At 47.9% G+C, this 22143-nt stretch overlaps 1 protein-coding gene across 1 annotated transcript in view; it reads right to left on the reverse strand.

Moving 5' to 3' along the window:
- The window catches only part of RAB26 (RAB26, member RAS oncogene family), a 111471-nt gene that overhangs the window by 23405 nt on the left and 65923 nt on the right, over positions 1 to 22143 (reverse strand). The window contains exons 3-4 of the mRNA XM_028706236.2: positions 4334 to 4375; positions 2274 to 2340 (exon numbers count right to left, since the gene is read on the reverse strand). Coding sequence (XP_028562069.1) covers positions 2274 to 2340; positions 4334 to 4375 — 109 coding nt within the window. The remainder of the gene's footprint in view (positions 1 to 2273; positions 2341 to 4333; positions 4376 to 22143) is intronic.

Raw genomic sequence — 22143 nt, forward strand, 5'->3', positions numbered from 1 at the left:
GACATTATCGAGACAGAGCTTCTCCGAGATTTGGTGTTTGATATAAAGGACTATCAAAAAAACCAGCAGAGAGGAACTGAGAGAGAATTAAGAGCCTCGGACGTGAGGTCTCCAGGCTGATAGCTGATAGACTGATGGACATTGGGGATCAAAACCGGGAAAGGGGGGATGGAGTTTGGGAATCCAAAGGGTGTATAATTATATTCTGGGGTTTTTTTTTGTTTTTTTTTTTTTGTTATGAGTATAAAAATGGGGAATTCGTGGAAGGGAAGTGGGGTCGACCTTAGAAAAAGATTCTAAGAATGGGAACTGATGTATAAAGACTGATGTTTATAAGTTAAAATTGTTTATATAATGAACTAAATATAACAATGAATTAAATATAATAAGGTCAAAAATTGGGGACAAGAACTTGTTGAACCAAATAAATGGAATTGGAATACAAGAAGGGGAGGTGTGGGGAAGTCTTGGAAATATGCTATTGAAAATAAGGTTTAAACAGTGAATGTTTTTAATTTTTTTTCTCTGTTTTTTCTTTTTCTTTCTTTTTTCTGGATTTTTTTGAAAATTTCAATAAATACGTTTATAAAAAAGAGAGAGAGCTCTGACTAGGTGAATGGAGCACTTTTGAGCCTCTGCCTCTATCCCACCCCTTCTGGAGTCTTTTAAAGGGTCAACTCTCTGGCCTGAAGGCAGGACCTCCTCCTGGCCTCCCTACTGGTGGTGCACAAGCCTGCGCTGCTTGGACTGGTGAGGTCTTGCCAGAGACACACTGTGCCAGGGGAAAGGATCTTGGCCATAGTTCTATGGGCCTGGTTGCCATGGCAGCTGGTTCAGTGGCCTCCTGCTGCCGGCCTCAAGTTTAGTAGTCATCTGATGATGATGATTTATCACATTCCTCCAAGGAGCTCAATGTGGCACACATGGTTCTCTTCCTCACAACAACCCTGTGAGGTAGGTTAAGCTGCGAGACTGTGACTAGCCCAAGGTCACCCAATGGGTTTCATGGCTGAGCTGGGATTTGAACCCTGGCCTCCTAGGTCCTACTCCAACACTCTAAAAACCACGCCACATCAGGCTCAGACCCAGGAAGCTGGTCACTTCCTTAGCCGAGGACACTGTTGCCTCCAGCTCAGTATCCTGGTTGCTGCTGGGGTCGTGACATTGCCTGTTCAGCAGAGGGAAGTGGGAGGCAACCCACTTAATCTGGAGTAGGACACTAATTTGCCCCACCTCCCTTGTTCTGTGCACCTTCCCCCACCCACCCCCATTTTAAAAACCCTCTGTTTCCTGCAGACCTTTGAAGGCTTCCTTTGAAGGCTTCCAGTGTGAAAGTTTCCTCCTTGCTAATGAGCTAGGCAGAGACTTCAAGGCACTTCATGGGGCTGCCTGCCTGACTTTAGAGGGCTGGGGAGAGCAGCAATCTGAAGAGGGAAACAGCGCTTGCCAGCATCTGCTGGCAGCCCCTGACAAGGCAAAGGGGGCTTTTCATGCTGTCGCTTTCCCTGTTTGGAATTCTGTGCAAGTTCAAAGCATGCAAGGAAAAGAAGAGCCTAGCTTGAAAAATTGGGTCGGATCAATCCAATTCCACCCCATGCCCGCCAAATATCCCACCATTTAGCTCCTTGATCTTCCTCTGCAAGAAGTGAGTGGCATTCCTTTTTCTCTTGCCTTTTGCAAAACGCCACTCTCTGCAAAGTCACAAGTGAGGCCGGGGAGGAGAGGTAATGGCTCTTTGATGTTGGAAACTCTGAGCCAATGTGGCAAATTCCATCCCCTTTGAAGACTGTGACCAAATGCCAGGTAAGGGACAGTGTGGTGTAGTGGTTGGTGTTGGAATTGGACTCGGGAGACCAGGGTTCAAATCCCCACTCAACCACAAATGAAGTTAACTGGTTGACCTTGGGCCACTCATTGCCTCTCAGCGTAAGCTACCTTGAAGGTTGTTTTGGGAATTAAATGAGGAGAGGGGAAACCATGTTCGTCACCTTGAGCTCCTTGGAGAAAAAAGGTGGGATACAAATGCAACTAATAATGATTGCAATAATAAGAACAACAACAGCAACTTTCCCCTTGCTTTCCCCTTGCTCTGCCAGGATGGAGAAGCATTTTGGCAAACTTTCTGTACCACCTTTCTGCCCTGCTTCCAACCTGAAAATCAAAGCAGAAGACCAATGGATGGAGCCCCAGGCTGACAACAGTTTCTCTCTTCTAACTTCTCCCACTCAAACTGAGCTTCAATCAGAAAGCAAGAAACGCTTAGAGGTTCCTACCATGGGCGTCTCGGTAATAGGCATGTGTGACACTGCGGAACCTCTCTTGGCCGGCCGTGTCCCAGATCTGAAAACATCAACAAGCAATGAAGTCACAAGAGGCCAACTCGTAACACACATCATCTCCTTCCTTCCATCCCATAAATGCCCCAAGTCAGTAAGGGAGGCGGGGAGAGAGGGTAGATTCATTCTTCTCTTGCTGAAAACACCTGGTTGGTAGGAAGTGACATTTCCCTTTTTCAGCTTGTTTGTTGGGGTTTCTAAAATTCTGAGGGTTGAGTCCAGACCTTTAATGGACTTGCCTTTAATGGATCTTTACGGGAACCACCTGCCCACAGAGCCTCTGTCTCCCCAGGATGTCTCCGCAGGCTTCAAACTATAGGCTGCCCTTGACACACTGTTTTGGAAATTGTTGAGCAGATATCTAAAGTTGTCCTTTCTGAAAAGAAGCAGGAAACCGAGCTCCTCTCTCCACGGTCACCAAGGCAGCTCCCCCGCCCTTAGTGGAAGGTGTCCTTCCTAACAAGGAACTGAAGGGGCCCCATCAATCTGAAACATGATTAATTTTCTCAGCCCGCAGAGAGATGTTGATAAAGATAATTATAGGCAAAAGGTGACATGAGTAATGCCTCTTCAAAACGGGCCGTGCCATTCCTCAGCCTGGCAGCATTCTGAAGCCGTTCCCATTTACTTGACGAAGAGCTTACGGTGCATCCTTAAATGAGAAAATCCATCCGACATCCAGCCAGAAGGGCACCCTCATAATTAGATTTATCTGCCTTTAATGGACTAAAGGCATTTTCACAGGGTGAACCATCTTCCTCTGTTGTGTGGGGAGAGGATTGCCAATGCCACCAGCCCCATCGGTACTAAAAAAACCCCCACCATTTTGCACATTCCCTAAGCCCCTTCTGAAGATGGAGACAGGCGGCGAGAAACTGCTACCTGTGGAACTGTTGGTGCTGTATTACGGTATCCCCCCCCCCCCCAACTGATCATGACTACGTGGCAGGACTTGGTGGGTTTTCAGCGTCACTAGAAGGGACCCAAGTAAGTGTGAGCAGAAGGAGAAAGGAGGTAGAGGAAGACTTCTAACAGCACAGCACCCTGATGCCTCAGGGGGATGCATTGTAGCATGAGCATCAGCAAATAATGGAAATATGTTTGTTTGTTTGTTTGTTTGTTTGTTTGTTTGTTTGCAGCCAGTCATAATAAAGAGCATGTAACAGCTGAGGACCATTTCTACTAGCAGGGATTACATCCACCGTCTGCTATTTCTAAAAACCAGTTGCTGGAAACAGCAGGAAGGGAACGCGCTCTTCTGCTGGGGGTGGTCCTGTTTGTGCATTCCCCATTGGGGCATCTGGGTGGCCGCTTTGAGAACAGGAGGCTGGACTAGATGGGCTGCTGGTCGGAGCCAGCAGGCTGTTCTTTTTATTTTGTATTTCATAAAATTTATAAACTGCTTTACTGGAGGGGGGACCTCAAAGCAGTTTACAGAAAGATAAAACAATTTTTAAACATCACTACAATACTTTAAAATGTACACAAAGTTAAAGTACTAAATCAGGTTAAAATTCACAACAACTTTCTGACCATCTGGGCAGGCTTGTCTAAACAAGAATGTTCTAGCAGGTGCCAAAAAGAATACAGTGAAGGCACCTGCTTGATATCAACAGGCAGGGAGTTCCTTATGTTCTTCAGAAGAGCCTGGAAGCTGGATCAGGCCAATGACCCATCTTGCCCAGCAATGGCCACCTAGATGCCTCTTCTGGAAACGCTGCAAGCAGGATGTGAAAACCATGCAAGGTGTGAGACTGCAATCACCCTGTGGGTGAAAAATGTGCCTGGGTAGGGCTTCTCTTTAAATATGACACCTCTCTTCACACTCAGCGCTAGAGCATTATTCCATTAAATTCCACTATTTAACAGTTATTTAGCAGGGTGCTGGGAGCCCAACACACGACAAGGGCTTTGCTCATGGAAAGAGTTATCCTGGCACACACCCCCTAAACATATCAGAAGCACCCTGAGCTCAGAACAGACACAGTTTGCCTTACCTGCAACTTCACTTTCACGCCATCCACATTCAAGACTTTATTCTGGAAGAGAGGAGGGGAAAGAAGTGAATTAATCCATGTGTGACGTGAGCCACCATCGACATCAGGTTTGGGGCAGCCAAATAACCTACGAAGCTGGATTACAAATACTTCTGATGCCCAGTGGAGGCTAGTCACCTAGGGTGAACAGAGCACTGTCCCACCAATTTCAGTCTGTCTACAGCCAACCCACACCTGCTTGCCTTCCTTGCCTAGGGGTGGGGGCAGCTTGCCACCTTCCTCCTCTTCTTCCATCTCAGTGTTGCCCTTGTAGAACTCAAAAGGAAGGTGGAGGGAGACAAAAATTAATGAGCTCTGATTCTGATTGTCATAAGCCCTGGTACCACTTTCTGTTGGCTCCCTGCCTGCTGCTGTACCTATTTATCTACTTGCACTTTGATGTGCCTCTGAACTGCAAGGTTGGCAGGAGCAGGGACCGAGCAACGGGAGCTCACCATCCCGTCACGGGGATTCGAACCGCCGACCTTCTAATCGGCAAGTCCTAGGCTCTGTGGTTTAACCCAGAGCACCACCCGCGTCCCATTAAACATCTAGGTAGGCTTCCCTAAACAAAAATAGTTTTAGCAGGTGCTGAAAAGAGTGCAGTGAAGACACCTGCCTGTTATCAATAGGCAGGGAGTTCCAAAGTGCAGGTGCTGCCGCACTAAAATAGCTATTTCTTACAAATCCAGAATGGGCGTTAAGCGGCACCTGTAGCAATGCCAGTTCTACAATTCAAAGGAGTAGAGTGGGCATTTATGGGGTAAGGTAATCTCGCAAGTAAACTGGTCCCAAGTTGTTAAGGGCTTTACATACTAATAGTAACACCTTGAACACCGTTGAATAGCAAATCGGCTTTCAATGCAGATCTCTGAGCAAATATCTTTCTATACAAACTATAGCTTCTGGATCAAGTGCAAGGCAAGCCCCACAAATGGTGCCTTGTAGTAATCCAGTCCTGAAGTATTGGGCACCAGCTAACATTGCTAGCAGATGCTGAACTTTAAACCCAGCTGGGACCCACCAGAGCCCCCCCCCAACCTGCCCACCTCCCCAATTCTTGCACACTCAAGCATCTCATTCACCATGCTCCTTGCAACACTTTGCCATCAAATGCAGAAGCTGACACAGCAAACTCTTTGCAGACAATCCGTCCGTGCTAGGCGAGAGCAGAGACTACAGACATCAAAGTCTCCCTCCTGGGATAGGCCAGCCTTAGAAGTTAATTCAAAGCCATGTCAAAGTCTCAAGAGAACAAAGGCCGATGTTAAAGGGGGCGCATATCCGCAGAGGGAACACAGAAAGATAGAAATCATAGAATCACAGAGTTGGAAGGGACCCCAAGGGTTATGGAGCCCTCTAGGTTGGGAGCCATCACTGCCTCCTGAGGGATTGAGTCCCACATCTCATGGAAGACAAGGTTTCCCCATTTTGGGGAGCCCTGGCTGCATTATGCATTTTCTAAACATTGCAAATCCGGTCATTTATCATCAGAGAAACATTATGTATGTTCCCAGATTCCCTCCAGCATTTACAGAGTTTACTAGGCAATAAAATCGACCGTGAAGCAAGATTAAAAGCTTGGAACAATAGGCATTAAAAAGGGATATCAGCTGTTCTTGCCAGAAGATTAGCACACAATTACAGGAAACAGGTCAGGCAAAAACACCACTGGCAGTGGTTTCTCTCATACATTCAGACAAGCGATATTCCCAGTCTTATTTGGAGATTCTGGGGATTGAACTTGGGATGTTTTGCTTGCAAAGCAGACGCTCTACCACTCAGCTAAGATTCTAGTCCTCATGGTTTTGTTATTCAGCTGCCTGAAACAGGATCATAGGAAGCTGGTTTGTACTGAGTCAGGCCACTGGTCCATCTAGCTCAGCTTTGTCTGCACTGATGAGAGGCGGCTCTGCTGCTGGGTTTTAAATAGGGGTCTTTCCTAGCCCTACCTGGAAAAGCCAAGAACTGAACCTCAGACTCAATACAGATTTTTGGTAGCAAAACTGGGCTGCCTGCCATCTCCATCACGTCAGCTTCCAGCCCTTCTGTGAATCTGCGAGCATCATTGCTTTAGGAAGATTAAATCTTTGCATCGGCTTTGACTGAGACTCCGCGAGGCAGGAACTTCCAGAACGAGAGCTACAAAGCTCTCATCTCGAGCTCCAAATCCGCCATCCCAGAGAGAGTGGAGCCAAGAGGCAGCCAGCTTCACAAAAGCAAAGTGCTAACCTTCCCCATGCAGGGGCTGGGCACGCTGAAGAGATCTAACAGGGGGAGGAAGAAGGGGAGAGGCACACACCAGCAGCAAGCACATCAGGTGCGAGATAGAAGCCGTAACGTCCCATGCGCAAACTCCAAAAAGCCATCAAAGAGCTCAGCTGCGCAAGTATCTCTGCTCCCCCTACCCCACTCAGAAAATCAAGTTTCTGGTGCTAATGTTTCCCTGGCAGCTTGATAAACTCTCAGAAGTCGGCCTGGGTGTGGGGAGGCTATGAAGGATTTATTGGAACCAGGTCAAGGATTCTGTGTTGTTTTCCTAATTCACAGAGCTGCAGAATTCAGCTTCTCTTGATACAGTACAGTGGTACCTCTGGTTACAGATGCTTCAGGTTACATACGCTTCAGGTTACAGACTCTGCTAACCCAGAAATAGTACCTCGGGTTAAGAATTTTGCTTCAGCATGGGAACAGAAATCATGCTCCAGCGGCGCGGCGGCAGTAGGAGGTCCCATTAGCTAAAGTGGTGCTTCAGGTTAAGAATAGTTTCAGGTTAAGAATGGACCTCCGGAACGCATTAAGTACTTAACCCGAGGTACCACTATATTGGGTTACTTTAGCCCAGGATTTTGAGCTGGTTTCATGGTGCCCTCCTTAAACCCCGAACCAGCTTGCCAGTCATCACAGCCTCATTGCCCTGCCCTTCAAATCCAACACACACACACACACACACACACAGCCTTGTTTTATCATGACACATCCATGCCCGCAAGCTTTGCTTTCCTGGTTCCAGCAGGATCCACCGTCCCAAACTCTCCTATTTCCTCAAAAGGCACCCCTGTTCCAACCTTCCTACCCTGTATGCCTGGAACTAACTCCCTGAATGCCTGTGTCTTCCTTCAAAATGCCACTCCCTTTGCCAAACACCCCCCCCACTGCCGCCGCCATGAAACTCAACAGATGGGCAGACTGCGACTGATGGGAGCTGTAGTCCTTTGCTCAAATGACAATGGCAGCACAATGTATCTTAAACTGGTTGCAAAACAGGTTTCAATGCTGTAGGTTCCTCAAGCTACTACAGAAATTGGAGTTTTCTGAGGATGCCAGGATCTCTTCATTAGAGGCCCTTGGTCCTGTCACAGCACCAGAGTGCCTAAGAATTAGGGATGTCAGTGACAACCAATAAAACGGGAAATGAGAGCAAAATTTGCCCACATTCACTTATTCGTCTCGCATCTAGTATGGAAATCAATCAATCCAGCAAGCATGTTTTCACTGTTATTGTCAGTTTCAGTCTGCAAATGTACCGTAATTGATTACATTTTCCCCTCATTTGCATAGCCTTTCTCTGCACTGAAATGAATGGGATGGAATTAGGTAATGACAATGTAACTTACATAGCAACTTAGTTATGTAAATTACGATGTTTGAGTGGAAGGCGGACTGCAATGGAACAGAAACATTGCAGCGTTTACTGAATACAGAACAGATCAGCAAAACAGTGCCTTCTTACATTCCTGCTAAGGACTCTTGGTTGAAAGAGGGTTGAAAACTGGATTAAACATTTAGCACATATATGTCACAAGAATCCCATAGGGAGATCAATAATCCGGATCAAGAAACATGTTTTTAAAGAAAAGTCAGGACAGCTAAGATGATATAGTGTAAATAACCTCACTTTGTTATTTATTTACTGTCATACCTCGGGGTGAAGTAGCTTCAAGTTAAGTATTTTCGAGTTGCGCGTTACTTCCGGGTTTTGCCGCTCGTGCATGCGCAGACACTCAAAATGAAATCATGCGCATGCGCTGAAGCGGCGAAACGCGATCCGCACATGCACAGACATGCATTTGTGTCTTACGTTTACTTCAGGATGTGAATGGGGCTCCAGAATGGATCCCGTACGTATCCAGAGGTACCACTGTATTACAATTATATCCCACCTTTCCTCAAAGATGCCAAGATAGATCTCTTCCTCCATTTTGTGCTCACAACAGCCCTTTGAGGTAGGTTAGGCTAATTGGCTCAAGGTCACCAACTGAGCTTCATGGCTGAGTGGGGATTCGAACACTGGTCTCTTAGGATCTAGTCTGATGCTCTAACCACTACACATCACCCCCAGAGCCCTGGTCACCAGTCTGTTTTCCAAGCCCATATCCATTTTGCTCCTATGGGCTGGGCCCTTTATCAAAAATTCATTCAACCAGCTCTTGCCTCCATTAGCAGCTTAGCAAGTGGCAGCAAGATCAAATGCTCTTTTTTTTCTTTATTAAGCATACCCATCTTTATGCATCAGGCTTTATCAGAATCTGCACTGGAATGGATATTGGCATCTCAGACAATCCTTACCAGCCTGCCTCTGACCGTCCATCAATTACGACCTGCAATCCAAGCTGGCGCCTCACTCAATGCAAGGAATAAATGAGTTTGCTTTGCAGAGAAAAGCAAGGCCTCAAGTTCATTACCCGTGTCGACAGCACGGCTTATCCCCTCCACGGATTTGCTTTCATTAGAGATCAAGTGAGATTCATGTCCTAACAATGCCAGCCGGAGAGAAGGGCTCCCACTTCTGAAAACAAACAATGGTTTTCTGAGAGAACTGCAAGATGAAAGCTCCAGGTTTATGTAAGCCCTGAGGCAAAGGAGGACTGTAGCTCAACCACAACAGTCAGCCCCATAAGGGGCTTATCCACACTTACCTTTTGCCCCACTCTTTCCAGGCAGAGGTCAGGGCTTAATGCTCCATGTCCAAATGGCTGTTTTTGTTTTGCTTTACCCAGAGCTTTCCCCATGAAAACCTGCTCTTTAAAGCTGAATTGGAGAAAACATCCATTTGGGTTTTCTGTGGGTGGATGTTTGCTCCGATATGGCTTTAAAAAGTGGGGTTTTGTGGTGAAAGCTCCGGAGCAAAACAAAAAGAGGGTGCCAACACAGAGCTTTAAATCGCAGACCGTGGCTGGAAAAAGCAGAGGAAAAGTGTGGATAAGCCCACAGCGCACTGCTGAGGCAACAGCTCTCTCTCTCTCCCTGGAGAGTCTGAGCCAATGAACTGTCCAGGGTCCTGATCAGTGGCTTCTCCACCCGTCTGTGGATTCCCCTTAGCTGTTCCCTGCTCTTCAAGACACCACAAGGAAGCCAGTCTGGTTTAGCAGTCAGTGCCAGACTAGAGCAGGGGTCAGCAACCTTTTTCAGCCGTGGGCCGGTCCACTGTCCCTCAAACCATGTGGTGGGCTGGACTATTTTTTTGGGGGGGGGGGTGAACGAATTCCTATGCCCCACAAATAACCCAGAGATGCATTTTAAATAAAAGGACACATTCTACTCATGTAAAAACACGCTGATTCCCGGACCATCCGCGGATTGAGAAGGCGATTGGGCTGCATCTGGCCCCCGGGCCTTAGGTTGCCTACCCCTGGACTAGGGCCAGGGAGACCATTGGTCAATGATGTGACCTTCAGCCAGTCACAATGTCCCAGTCTGACATACCTCGCAGGGTTGTTGTGAGGATAAAACGGGGAGGTGGAGAAGAATGCTGCGTTGAGCTCCTTGGGAGGTTTCTAAGCAGAGTTTGGATGGCCACTGGTCAAGGATTCCTGCATTACAGGGGGTTGGACTAGATGACCCTTGGCATCCCTTCCAACTCTACAATTCTATGACAGTGTGCCACAGTCTCAACAGATGACCAGGTGTACTAGTGCCTCAAACATGCCCTAATCTACCTCTCTAGGAAACAAGAACGAACCTCCCCCTTTCTTTGAGTAACAATTAGGCTGTATTTTGTCCTTTGCAAAAACCTTCAACAGTTACAGGAAGTTCTGCCCTGTTCTGCTTGCAGTGGGTAATTTGCACCTCCTTCAACACCTCTAAGCTCAGTGACAGGCTGTCTCTAACAAAGTACAAGACAATGGGTTTTGGGGGTGGGGGAGAAGGATTTCCAAGGGATTTCATTATCACCAGGGAACCTTCTCCTGCTTTAGTTAACTGAAAGAATCACCATTCACAAATTATGATTGAAAAGCCACACTCTGGTGAGCATGGGAGCAGAGAAGACATCCCCCTCCCCTAGTTGCTAGTCTTGGAGGTGCCATGCAGCTGGACTTAGGTGGAGGCCCATCAAACCAATTAAACTGTCCAACTGCTACAAGCGGTCCTTTCTCCAGGCAACTGAGTACAAGTGGTCCTTTCTCCAGGCAACTGAGCGGCTTCTGTTGCTCTTAGACCAGCAAAAAGGGATGCCTTTGGCGACTGGTGGAGTGAAAAGCAGGGAACCCAACTGGTGGAAACAGACAGGTGTCTTGCCCCCATTCTCACTTCAGAAGACCGGTTTCTCTGCCCACTGGAAAGGCACAAGTTTTTTACAGCCTCCTCATGGAGATGGAGGCTCCTGAGCCTCCTGAGCCACCATGGCTGTGCTCTGCCTCCATAGTTGAAGGCAGTGATGCTTTACAATGCCAGTTCCTGAAACCACAGGAGAAGAAGAAGAGGAGTTTGGATTTGATATCCCTCTTTATCACTACCCGAAGGAGTCTCAAAGCGGCTAACATTCTCCTTTCCCTTCCTCCCCTACAACAAACACTCTGTGAGGTGAGTGGGGCTGAGAGACTTCAGAGAAGTGTGACTGGCCCAAGGTCACCCAGCAGCTGCATGTGGAGGAACGGGGAATCGAACCCAGTTCACCAGATTACGAGTCTACGGCTCTTAACCACTGCACCACACTAGGAAAATGCACTTGTGCTCGAATCCTGCTTGTGGCTTTCCCACTGAGGCATCCGGGAACAGGATGCTGAACTAGATGGGCCACTGGCCTGATCCATCAGGCTCTTCTTGGGTACTTATCCTTGTCCTGGGGGAACAATTCACCCCAACCTGGCTACTTCTTCTGTTCTCAACAAGCAACTCTGCCTGCAGATACCATCTCCTCTTACCGCAAACTAGCATTTCCAACTGCTCTCAAACTAAAAGCATTTTTATTTTATTTTGGGGGAGAAGTGGGGGTCAGGGGGAAGAGGCAGATGGGCATTTGAGACTGAACAGAGTTGTTGGACTCCTACATGACATGCTTCTGCTGAGCATCAACCCATCTCCACTCACACAGAACCTTGCGCAGCCCTCTTTCCCTCATCTCGCTGCTCCCTCTCAGGGAGCTTGTCTCTGATAACAAGCATGTGGCAGCAGCACCTTTCAATCAGGGCACCCAACCTCGAAATGAATCGTGCTGATGCTCTTGGAGGCAGTGAAGTTGCTTGCAGAATATAAATGACCTTGGGAGGAGGGGAGGGGAGAGAGGACCCCTCACTCCCTGAAATAAACCAACAGCTGTTGAGAGGCTTCAGGTGGGGGAGAACACAGGTGCCTGCCTTGCCCTTGGTTCTCCTAGTTCCATACTGCCTTCATTGACTGGCAGCAGCTCTCTAGCATATCAGACAGAGCACAGTCTAAGTTCTACTTGGAGATGCTGTGGATTGAACCTGAGACCTTCTGCATGATCTACCACTGAGCTACATCCCCTTCTTCGCAAATGAAGCTTCCAGCCTTCATGATTTTGAGTTAAAAGCTGATTTGAATAGGAATATAAGCTGCCTTGGGATGCAGGTGGCGCTGTGGGTTAAACCACAGAGCCTAGGACTTGCCGATCAGAAGGTCGGCGGATCGAATCCCTGCGACGGGGTGAGCTCCTGTTGCTCAGTCCCAGCTCCTGCCAACCTAGCAGCTCAAAAGCACATCAAAGTGCAAGTAGATAAATAGGTACCACTCCAGTGGGAAGGTAAACGGCATTTCCGTGCGCTGCTCTGGTTCGCCAGAAGCCGCTTAGTCATGCTGGCCACATGAGCCGGAAGCTGTACGCTGGCTCCCTCGGCCAATAAAGCGAGTTGAGCGCCGCAACCCCAGAGTCGGTCACGACTGGACCTAATGGTCAGGGGTCACCTTTACCTTATAAGCTGCCTTATAACAGAGTCCATCTATCTCAGTACTGTCAACAATGACAGGCAGGAGTTTTCCAGGGTTCTAGGCCAGACTTCTTCCTGACTATACCTGGAGATGCTGTTGAGGGTTGAACTCAGGGTTTTCTGCATACAAAGCAGGTACTCTAGCACTGAGCTACAGTGGCTCTTATCCTGGTTGGAAGAGGCACTCAGCGGCAGGTTACACTAACACTTCAGTATCTCTGCTGCCTTCTGGTCTTGCCTATACAATTGATCAAACAAACAGAGCCTTCAGCAACCTGAGCCTAAATAGCTGAGAGCTGCCTCCGGCATTATTTCCAGAGGGGCGGTTGTTTCAGCCATCTGAGTCCCCTACTGTCTACAGCAAAACATCAACAACAGAGGGTCTTGAGGCAACCTCAAAGCTAGCAAATTTATTGTGGGCATAAAGATTTTGCAAATGATGGCTCACTTCATCAGAGGCAAGGAAAGTATATATTCACATGGCATGTTGCTTTTTGCTTTTTTTGCTGGGGTGGGAGCAGGATTGTGAACAGTGAGGTCAGAAGGAAATGAAATGCAAAGAAGGAAAGTTGGTGATAACAATGACACAATTAACAGCAGTAATTCACAAAAGCCCTGCTCCTGGTGCACAGGTGAGCCAATTAACACATATGATGTCAGGGCTGGCCCAATATGTTTCTCTGCCTGGAGCAAAACCAAGATGGTGCCCCACCCCATTCTGAATACAAAAGCCAGCTGAATCTTAATTCAACGCTGTCAGTGGGACAGCAGTAGAGGCTGTTGGGCACACACACTTGTCCTCCAACAGAGGGGAACAGGAGGTGCTCTTCAGGAGGAATGGCCATAGGGCTGCTGCCATAGGCCCCCATCAACCGCTACCTGAAGCAGTTGCCTCTTTCTGGCTAATGGTAGGGCCGGCTATCAATAATGTGCTAAATATATATATTGTTGGAACTGATGGGAGTTGTTGTCCTAACTTTCTAAAGGGCACCAGGTTGGGGAAGGCTGAATACATACCATCCAAAGCATCCTGGGAACTGGAGGCTGAGTTATAAATATTGCCTTCCAGTCTCACAGAACTATAGTTCCCAAGGAACCCTGGGAAGAGGAAGTGTGTGCTAAATCTCTTCAATTTTGCCATGCACAAATACCCTCACATTCTCTGCTCCACTGAATTGCTATAGATACTTTCCTCATTTGCAGTCATGTGAATGCCCAGCAAAAGAAGTATTGGTACAGAAGTCTAGCATTTTGATCAGGGGAAGCAACAGTCCCACTCTATTCTGCTTTGTTCAGACCCCACCTGGAGTTCTGTGTCCAGTTCTGGGCACCAGAGTTTAAGAAGGATATTCACAAGCTGGAATGTGTGCAGAGAAGGGCGACCAGGATGATCAAGGGTCTAGAAACCAAGCTTATGAGGAACAGTTGAGGGAGTTGGAGGTGCTTAGCCTGGAGAAGAGAAGTCTAATAAGTGACATGAGAGCCATCTTCAAATAGCTGAAGGGCTGTCAAGTGTAAGATGGAGCAAACCTGTTTTCTGCTGCTTCAGATTGGAGGACCCAAAACAATGAGATTCTGGCTAAACATCAGGAAGAACTTTCTGACGGCGAGAGCTGTTCAACAGTGGAATGGACCGCCTTGGAAGATGGTGGACTCTCCTTCACTGGATGTTTTTAAACAGAGGTTGGAAGGCCAACTATCAGGGATTCTTTAGCTGAGATTCCAGCACTGCAGGGGGCTGGACTAGATGACCCTCATGGTTCCCTCCAACTCTATGATTCTATTAAAAGAACAGTGCAGGGTAGAAAGAGCTAATGGGAAAATACCAGCGAAGTGGGAGGCAAGGAGAGGGAAGGTAAATTACTGGAATGGACAAATGAAGGCGGCCCCAAACAATTGTGAAAGAGTCATTCTTTGAGCCAGGAAATGTCTCCAGGAGCTGTTGAGTGCCAATGAAGTCAAGAACATGGTGACATTTTGGATTCAAAGCCAGAACAAACAGGAGACAGAAATCAACCCTTGCCAATTTATTTCAAAGAAATCCAGTGCTGGCTCGTCCCTCTTTTCGATTATACGCCGTCCAAGGAACAAGCAAGCTCAGCATGCACAAACAGATTGGGATCTTTTTGGTGCAACATGAAAACAAATCAGAAAGTGTTGTTACACAGGGCCCTGGCTGTGTGGTGGGTTGGGGGCGTCTTCTACAACGTGTCGTCAACACAAGATTAGTGTATCAGTCCTGGGTTTATAACTGGATTGTCAACACTTCATTCCATTTTATCAGTTGTCCAGCAATGCTTCCCCAATGTCACTGAAATATTGCCATCTGGAGAGGCACTTTTGCATCACAGAGCTACAAAAACAGGACATAAAAGCCCACAACTCCAGAACATTAGCAGTGTTGTCTATGCTGCCTGGCAGTAGTTCTCCAGGGTCTCAGACTCCAGCCTTACCTGGAGATGTTTTTGCAGACCAAACCTGGGCTGTTCAGCTTGCAAGACAGATGCTCTACCACTGGCCCTATCCCCAAACCAGCTTTTAAAAAACAGAAAGTTCTTTTAGAAGATCGGTTTTGTGTGCAAGCAGCAGATAGCCGCCCTGCTAATAGATTGGTTTTTCTTGATTGATAGGTCAGGAATTCAGATTCCATTCCTTCCCAAAGGATCTGGCCGGGACCCTTCTCCTTATCCCCCCCCCCCCAAAAAAAACCCCAAGCCTTCACAAAGGAGAGAAGATGAGGAGAAGGAGCAGCAGCAGCAGTGAGGCAACAGGCTAAATTTACACCGTCTGCTGGAGGGGAAATGATGATTTAAGAGGTTTAAAAATACCTTTACAAAAAAACCAACTGTCTGAACAGGGAGAAAGCGAATGAATCACAGTATTGGGAAAGGTGGTGGTTTAAGAAAGTAAGAAAGAAAGCAAAATCTGGGGGAGCGAGAATGCAAGAGAGAACCTTGGAGAGATGCTCCATCAGGAGAGCGTTGAAGGTCAGTGCAGAGGCTGCGGCTGGATGAGACCTGTTGTAGCAGAAAACAGCCCAGCCAGGAGGCCAAATCTGGTAGTCTCTTCCAGCAGCAGACTTTTGGTTGTCATGAAGGATGTCTGAGGGTGAGATGAACATGGGCTCTGAATATGGGCATCCATAGGAGTTGGGGGGGGGGAGGCAACAATCCCAGCCACAGCCCAGATGAATCGCCAGATCCCCAGCTTCCATTTTTTTAAAAGAGCACGTCTCTAGCATTTGCAGAACCTGAGATATAAGGCAAGATGGACAGGCACACATTTTCTCATTTGGGAGGTAGGTAAATGAGCCTGCTCCCCTATTGACAGTTGTATCCTTTACTTGTTTGTTTGTTTGTTTGTTTGTTTGTTTGTTTGCTTGCTTGCTTGCTTGCTTGTTTGCTTGCTTGCTTGCTTGCTTGCTTTATTTATATCCCACCTTTCCTCCAAGCTGCTCAAGATGGTGGGACATGGTTCTCCCCTGATCTCATTTAATCCCCACAATAACCCTGTGAGGTAGGTTAGGTAAAGGTAAAGGGACCCCTGACCATTAGGTCCAGTCGTGGCTGACTCTGGGGTTGCGGTGCTCATCTCGCTTCATTGGCCGAGGGAGCCGACATACAGCTTCCAGGTCATGTGGCCAGCATGACTAAGCTGCTTCTGACGAACCAGAGCAGCGCATGGAAACGCCATTTACCTTCCCGCCGGAGCAGTACCTATTTATCTACTTGCACTTTGACGTGCTTTCAAACTGCTAGGTTGGCAGGAGCATGGACCGAGCAACGGGAGCTCACCCCATCATGGGGATTCAAACCGCTGACCTTCTGATCGGCAAGTCCTAGGCTCTGTGGTTTAACCCACAGCGCCAGTTAGGCAGGCAGTAAATGGCTGGCCCACTGAGCTTCATGACAGAGCAGGGATTTGAACTCTGGTCTCCAGGTCTAAGTCCAACACTCTAACCCAGCCTTTCTCAACATGTGGGTCCCCAGATGTTGTGGAACTACAACTCCCATCACCCCTAGCTAGCAAGGCCAGAGCTCAGGGATGATTGGAGTTGTAGTCCAACAACATCTGGGGACCCACAGGTTGAGAACCGCTGCAAGTCTAACCTTTGCTTTGCTTCCTCATTGGAAGAATCCATGCAGCCGCCCATGACTCTGACCCATGGGGCAGTTATTCTGCGCTAGCCCCTCTTGCCCACTAGGTTCGACGCCTGGCATGTCTACGAAAGCCTTCGAATGGTCCCTGCCCTAGAGTAAGATTACCAGACGTCCCCATTTCCCGCGGACAGTCCCCGGATTTACAGATCAGTCTCCATACAAAATCCATTGAAGTTGAGAAGTATCCCTGGATTCATTGAAAAAAATCTGGTAACCTTACCCTAGAGAGCCACTGCCCGTCAGTGTTGCCTTCACTGTGCAAGACGGACCAAGGGTCTGAGTAGGTACAAAGCAGCTTCCTTTGTAAACCAGCCCTTCATTCAGAACCGTGAGGACTAGAACCTTATCAAGCTTGCTGCCTGCAACACTGGAGAGCTGCACTGCCAAGCCAGTACAGACAGGGCCACCCTAGATGGAATAATGGACTGAACTCTGCCTAAGGCAGCTTGTCATGGGATCACAGAATCATAGAGTTAGAAGGGATCCCCAAGGGTCATCTAGTCCAACCCAGCTGCAATGCATGATTCCCCCATCCAATTTGAAACTATAGCTCTTCTCCTGTGGCTGTTTGGCAACCCCAAAGCCCCTCCCTTTCCCACACAACCACTTCTTTGGTAGGTGAGGAAAGAGAAGGACCCGGTGTTGGCAGCAGGTGCTGATTAGCTGCTCTGTTCTGCAATGGAGAGAATTTATCCTGGCACACTGCCTATTCCTTAGCACTCCCTGTGTGTTGCTGCTTTCGCTCGTCTCCTCACACATCTGCCAATACAGATCCCCATGCAGACAGCTCTGACTTGCAAACGCTTCTTGCAGGAGCCAGCCTGGGAAGAGCGGAACCGTCAAGTCAAACCCAACCCATCACCTGGCGGTTTCTTCGTTCCTCAGGAGAGACACAGATCGCAATTCTACACAGTCCGGCAGGGTGTGTGTGTGTGTGTCTGTGTGCAGAGGGCTCCGAAGGGCCCTCATCCATGTTGCGTGGAAATGGCTGCCTTAAGGTGCAGCTCCATCGGAGACACGGAGAACACAGCTGCCGCATTAGGAACATTTTAGGGAGCGCTGGAAGAGTGAAAGGCAGATAAGATTTCACAGGGCAGAGAGTGCAGGCAAAGGCGGCAGAGAACAAACTGCATGTGGGAGGAGGTAATAACCAGATGGTGGTTAAATGCAGGATAAATGCAACAGTGTCTGGGTTTAAATGCAGGATAAATGCAACAATGTCTGGGTTTTGACAGCAAGGGATACAAATTCAGTTCCCCACCCTGCAGACATGGACAGAACAGGCTCTCGGCTTCAACAAAATCACGGTGTTGTGCAAAATATGAGGAAGAACTTTCTGATGCTAAGAGCTGTTTGCCTGCAGGATGGACTCCCTCAGAAGGTGGTGGACGCTCCTCCTTTGGAGGTTTTTAAACAGAGCTTGGATGGCCATCTGTCAGAGAATCTTTAGCTGTGATTCTTGCATTGCAGGGGGTTATGCTAGATGACCCCCTGAGGGGCTCCATCCAACCCTACAATTCTATGATTTTGTGCAGAGCGTCTCACACTGTGATGCTTCAGATCAGAGCTGTTCAAATCAGATGCTTGAAATCACACTATGATGCTTCAATCAAATCAAAGTGACTTGGACTCTGAGCCTAGAAAAGCAAGATTCCAAGATTGGGATTATGCAAATATGTACCTTCTGTTTCCAGTAGCCATTGGGGGGGGGCAGCTACATTGCCCTGTCCCACCTGGAGCACTGGAGATGCTGCTCAGCCACATTATGATGCCCCAAATTTCACAACACACTGTTCATGTGTTTTAAAGTCTGTATGTCCTAAGGGCTAGAAACTTGAGCAGTTAAAAAATAATAATGACACAGTTAGGCTGCAATCCTAACCTTACTTTTCCTAGAGTAAGACCCATTGAATTCACCTGGACATAATTCCGAGTATAGACATGGTTAAGATTGCACTGTTTGCTTGCTAAATTCTGTACCAATTTATGCAGCGGATGTACAAAAGGCAGCCAACCTTTCCTGCAGTATCCTTTACCCAAATCCCCTAGATTCCAACTGCATTGGAAACTCCTGTTCAGTTAGCTTCCCTGCTTTGGGCTTTTGATCACTGCCTGTCTTTGAGCCTGCAGTGCCACTGTTGCACCTTCAGGGTGAAATCCATTAAAAGAGAGTCAGATGTAGAATGAAGAGGGTCTGTTCACTTGGAGAACTTTCCCTGCATCATAGAATTGTAGAGTTGGAAGGGACACCAAGGGTCATTTATTGCAACCCCCTGCAATGCAGGAATCTCAACTAGATCATACATGATAGATGGCCCTCCAAACTCTGCTTAAAAGCCTCCAGAGAAGGAGACATTAAGTTCATCCTGACTTGAAGGTGTTCAAGGACAAAGTCAAGCACCATAACTTTGAGATAGAACACATTAAGAGTAAGGAGGGGGAGAGAGATTTGAAATTACAGACTTTTACATATCAAGCAGATCTGTCTGATGCTATCGTTCAGGCTGGTTAACATTAATTATGACATCTCTGCCCTTTCAAACTATGTTGGTTTAATTAACGAAGCTGCTCCCCTCCCTGCAATTCATGGAAGGCCTGCTATTAATTCCTGAGTCACACGCTGAACTTTCTTAAGAGCAGAGAAAGTTACCGAAGGACCGGCAATCTGAGGCTGCACAAAAGCAAGGAAGGAGAAGTGGTGCATTTGGGGCATCATTAAAGGTGGCTGAGTAGGAGGCAGGAAGAAGCATCTCTGCTGTCTGCAATCAGTTTGGTCCCCGGCACCCTCCTCCAAAGTGGCAGAGAGCACTCTTTATGCTTTAACTCGCGCGCTGATGGAGCACAAACCCTCCTCTCTCCCGTTCCATTTCAGATAATCTCTCCCATTGTTGCTTTGAATGAAAGTGCATGAGGAAAAAGTCACATACTAACTATCTCTGTAGCAATTTGGCCAAGAATAGAAAAGGCGGCCCCTCAGGTGCTGGAGAGATAGCGCCGGAGAGAAGCAAAGGGGGGGGTGGCTTTGCACACCTGCTCCCTCCAGCAAGAGCATCATAAATACAGCTCCTTTGTGCACCACAGCAGCCCACAGCTGGCTGCGACAGAAGCCACTGGGAGGAGGGAGGACGGAGAGGATTGAGTTCGTTTGCATTTTAATGAGAAGCTACCTTAGGGACGCAGGTGGCGCTGTGGGTTAAAGCCTCAGCACCTAGGACTTGCCGATCGAAAGGTCGGTGGTTCGAATCCCTGCGGCGGGGTGCGCTCCTGTCGTTCGGTCCCAGCGCCTGCCAACCTAGCAGTTCGAAAGCACCTTTGGGTGCAAGTAGATAAATAGGGACCGCTTACTAGCGGGAAGGTAAACGGTGTTCCGTGTGCTGCGCTGGCTTGCCAGAGCAGCGATGTCACGCTGGCCACGTGACCCGGAAGTGTCTGCGGACAGCACTGGCTCCCGGCCTATAGAGTGAGATGAGCGCACAACCCTAGAGTCTGGCAAGACTGGCCCGTACGGGCAGGGGTACCTTTACCTTTACCTTATCCACAGTTTCCAAACCAGCCGAAACTCAGCTCTCCTTGATAACCCACACTTCACATTTTGCAACACAGTCCCCCAATGAATGAACCAACCACTGTGTGCAAACATGCAATATTAGGGCAATGGGTGTATTAAAAATATGTATGATGGTGAAAATAACATGCAAAAATGAATTATTTCAGGGAAAACTGCTTGCAAAACTATGCACGCTGGTCAGAACTTTGTTAGGAGAAATGCTTTCACCAGCATGAAAATGTGGGGAGCTGAATTTAAGGTTGGAAAAAAATGATAAGCTGAAATTGACAAATTCATCCATCCCTCCTCTGGAATGAACCACAATCAGCACAATCAAGGGATAGCATCCAGATATAATTATCTGCACTCAGAACATGCTGGCTTTTGCAACATGCTGACGTTCCTTTCGAGGTGTTTGTAAGGGTCTTTTCTTACATTGCACAAACAAATCATCTCACCAGGGGTCTGGAGTGCAGATTTCCTGGATGCTCAACTAAAGCACAGGCCACAGGCAGAAAACATCTCTCTTTCCCACGGGGCTTTTCCAGATCAGGAAGGGTGAGTAGTCAGGGACATTGCAGAGTTTACCGGGAAGCCAAACACACACCTCACCGTCGGACACCCCACAACAATAAGGTGCATCCTCAAACCACAGACCTCCCCCCCAAAAAATTATAAAGAAATCCTCAAGCATCCTGAGAACAAGGCAGAAAAATGGAAGTCCATTTCCCCCCCAGGAAGAAAAATGTTGAGAAATTGGGAGGATTGGTACAGCTGGTAGTCTATCTAGAAGCAATTTGTGAGCTGGGAGCTCAGATGAGAAGTTTGCCTGAAGGGGGATTGGAATGAGGATTTGGCAGTAAGAGAGACGGGGGGGGGGGGGCAGTGAACAGGCTGGCTGGCAGGCAGAGGCATCAGGAGCAGATCCGAGACACACACACAAGAAGTCCAGTTGCCCGCTCTGCAGACAGCAAAACCATCTTCATTATCTGCGAACCTTGAAATTTGGGATTCCGCCCTCCAAAAAAAAACTGGTGTCAATGTTTTGCACTCATTTTGCATTCACTTTGCACCACAAACCCTGTGTTTTGCATCAAACCGGGCTTCGTGGTTGTCACTCTAAACCCCAACATTGTCTGATTCACTCCAAAGTAGTGGCAAACGTCTGCACTAGTTATGCACCCCTTTGCACTGAAAACCTCACACCTTGCTTCCTCCACCCCAAAAATGCTCAAAGCAAAATAGACAACCCTGGGTTTGGGGGGGTACCTATGACCCACAGGGTGGCGCTGTGGGTTAAACCACAGAGCCTAGGACTTGCCGATCAGAAGGTTGGCAGTTTGAATCCCCGCGGTGGGGTGAGCTCCTGTTGCTCTGTCCCAGCTCCTGTCAACCTAGCAGTTCAAAAGCACGTCAAAGTGCAAGTAGATAAATAGGTACCGCTCTGGCGGAACGTCAACGGTGTTTCCGTGCGCTGCTCTGGCTTGCCAGAAGTGGCTAAGTCATGCTGGCCACATGAGCTGGAAGCTGTATACCGGCTCCCTCGACCAATAAAGCGAGATGAGCGCCGCAACCCCAGAGTCGGTCACGACTAGACCTAATGGTCAGGGGTCCCTTTACCTTTACCTATGACCCACAGTTTTGAGTATCGTATACTCACTATGGGGCACAGGGTTTTCGCTGCAAAATGGTGCAAAACCTTGGCACCGGTTTGGAGGGGATCCCAAATTTTGGTGTTCACAGTTAATGAAGCTACCAAAAGCTGGCCTGGAAATCATAGAATGATAGAACTGGAAGGTACCCCAAAGGTTAATCTAGTCCAACTCCCTGCAATGAATGAGTCACAGCTAAATAATCACTGACAGATGTCTATCCAAATTCTGCTTAAAAACCTCC

Source organism: Podarcis muralis, chromosome 14 (assembly GCF_964188315.1).
Source record: "Podarcis muralis chromosome 14, rPodMur119.hap1.1, whole genome shotgun sequence".
Taxonomy (NCBI): Eukaryota; Metazoa; Chordata; class Lepidosauria; order Squamata; family Lacertidae; genus Podarcis; species Podarcis muralis.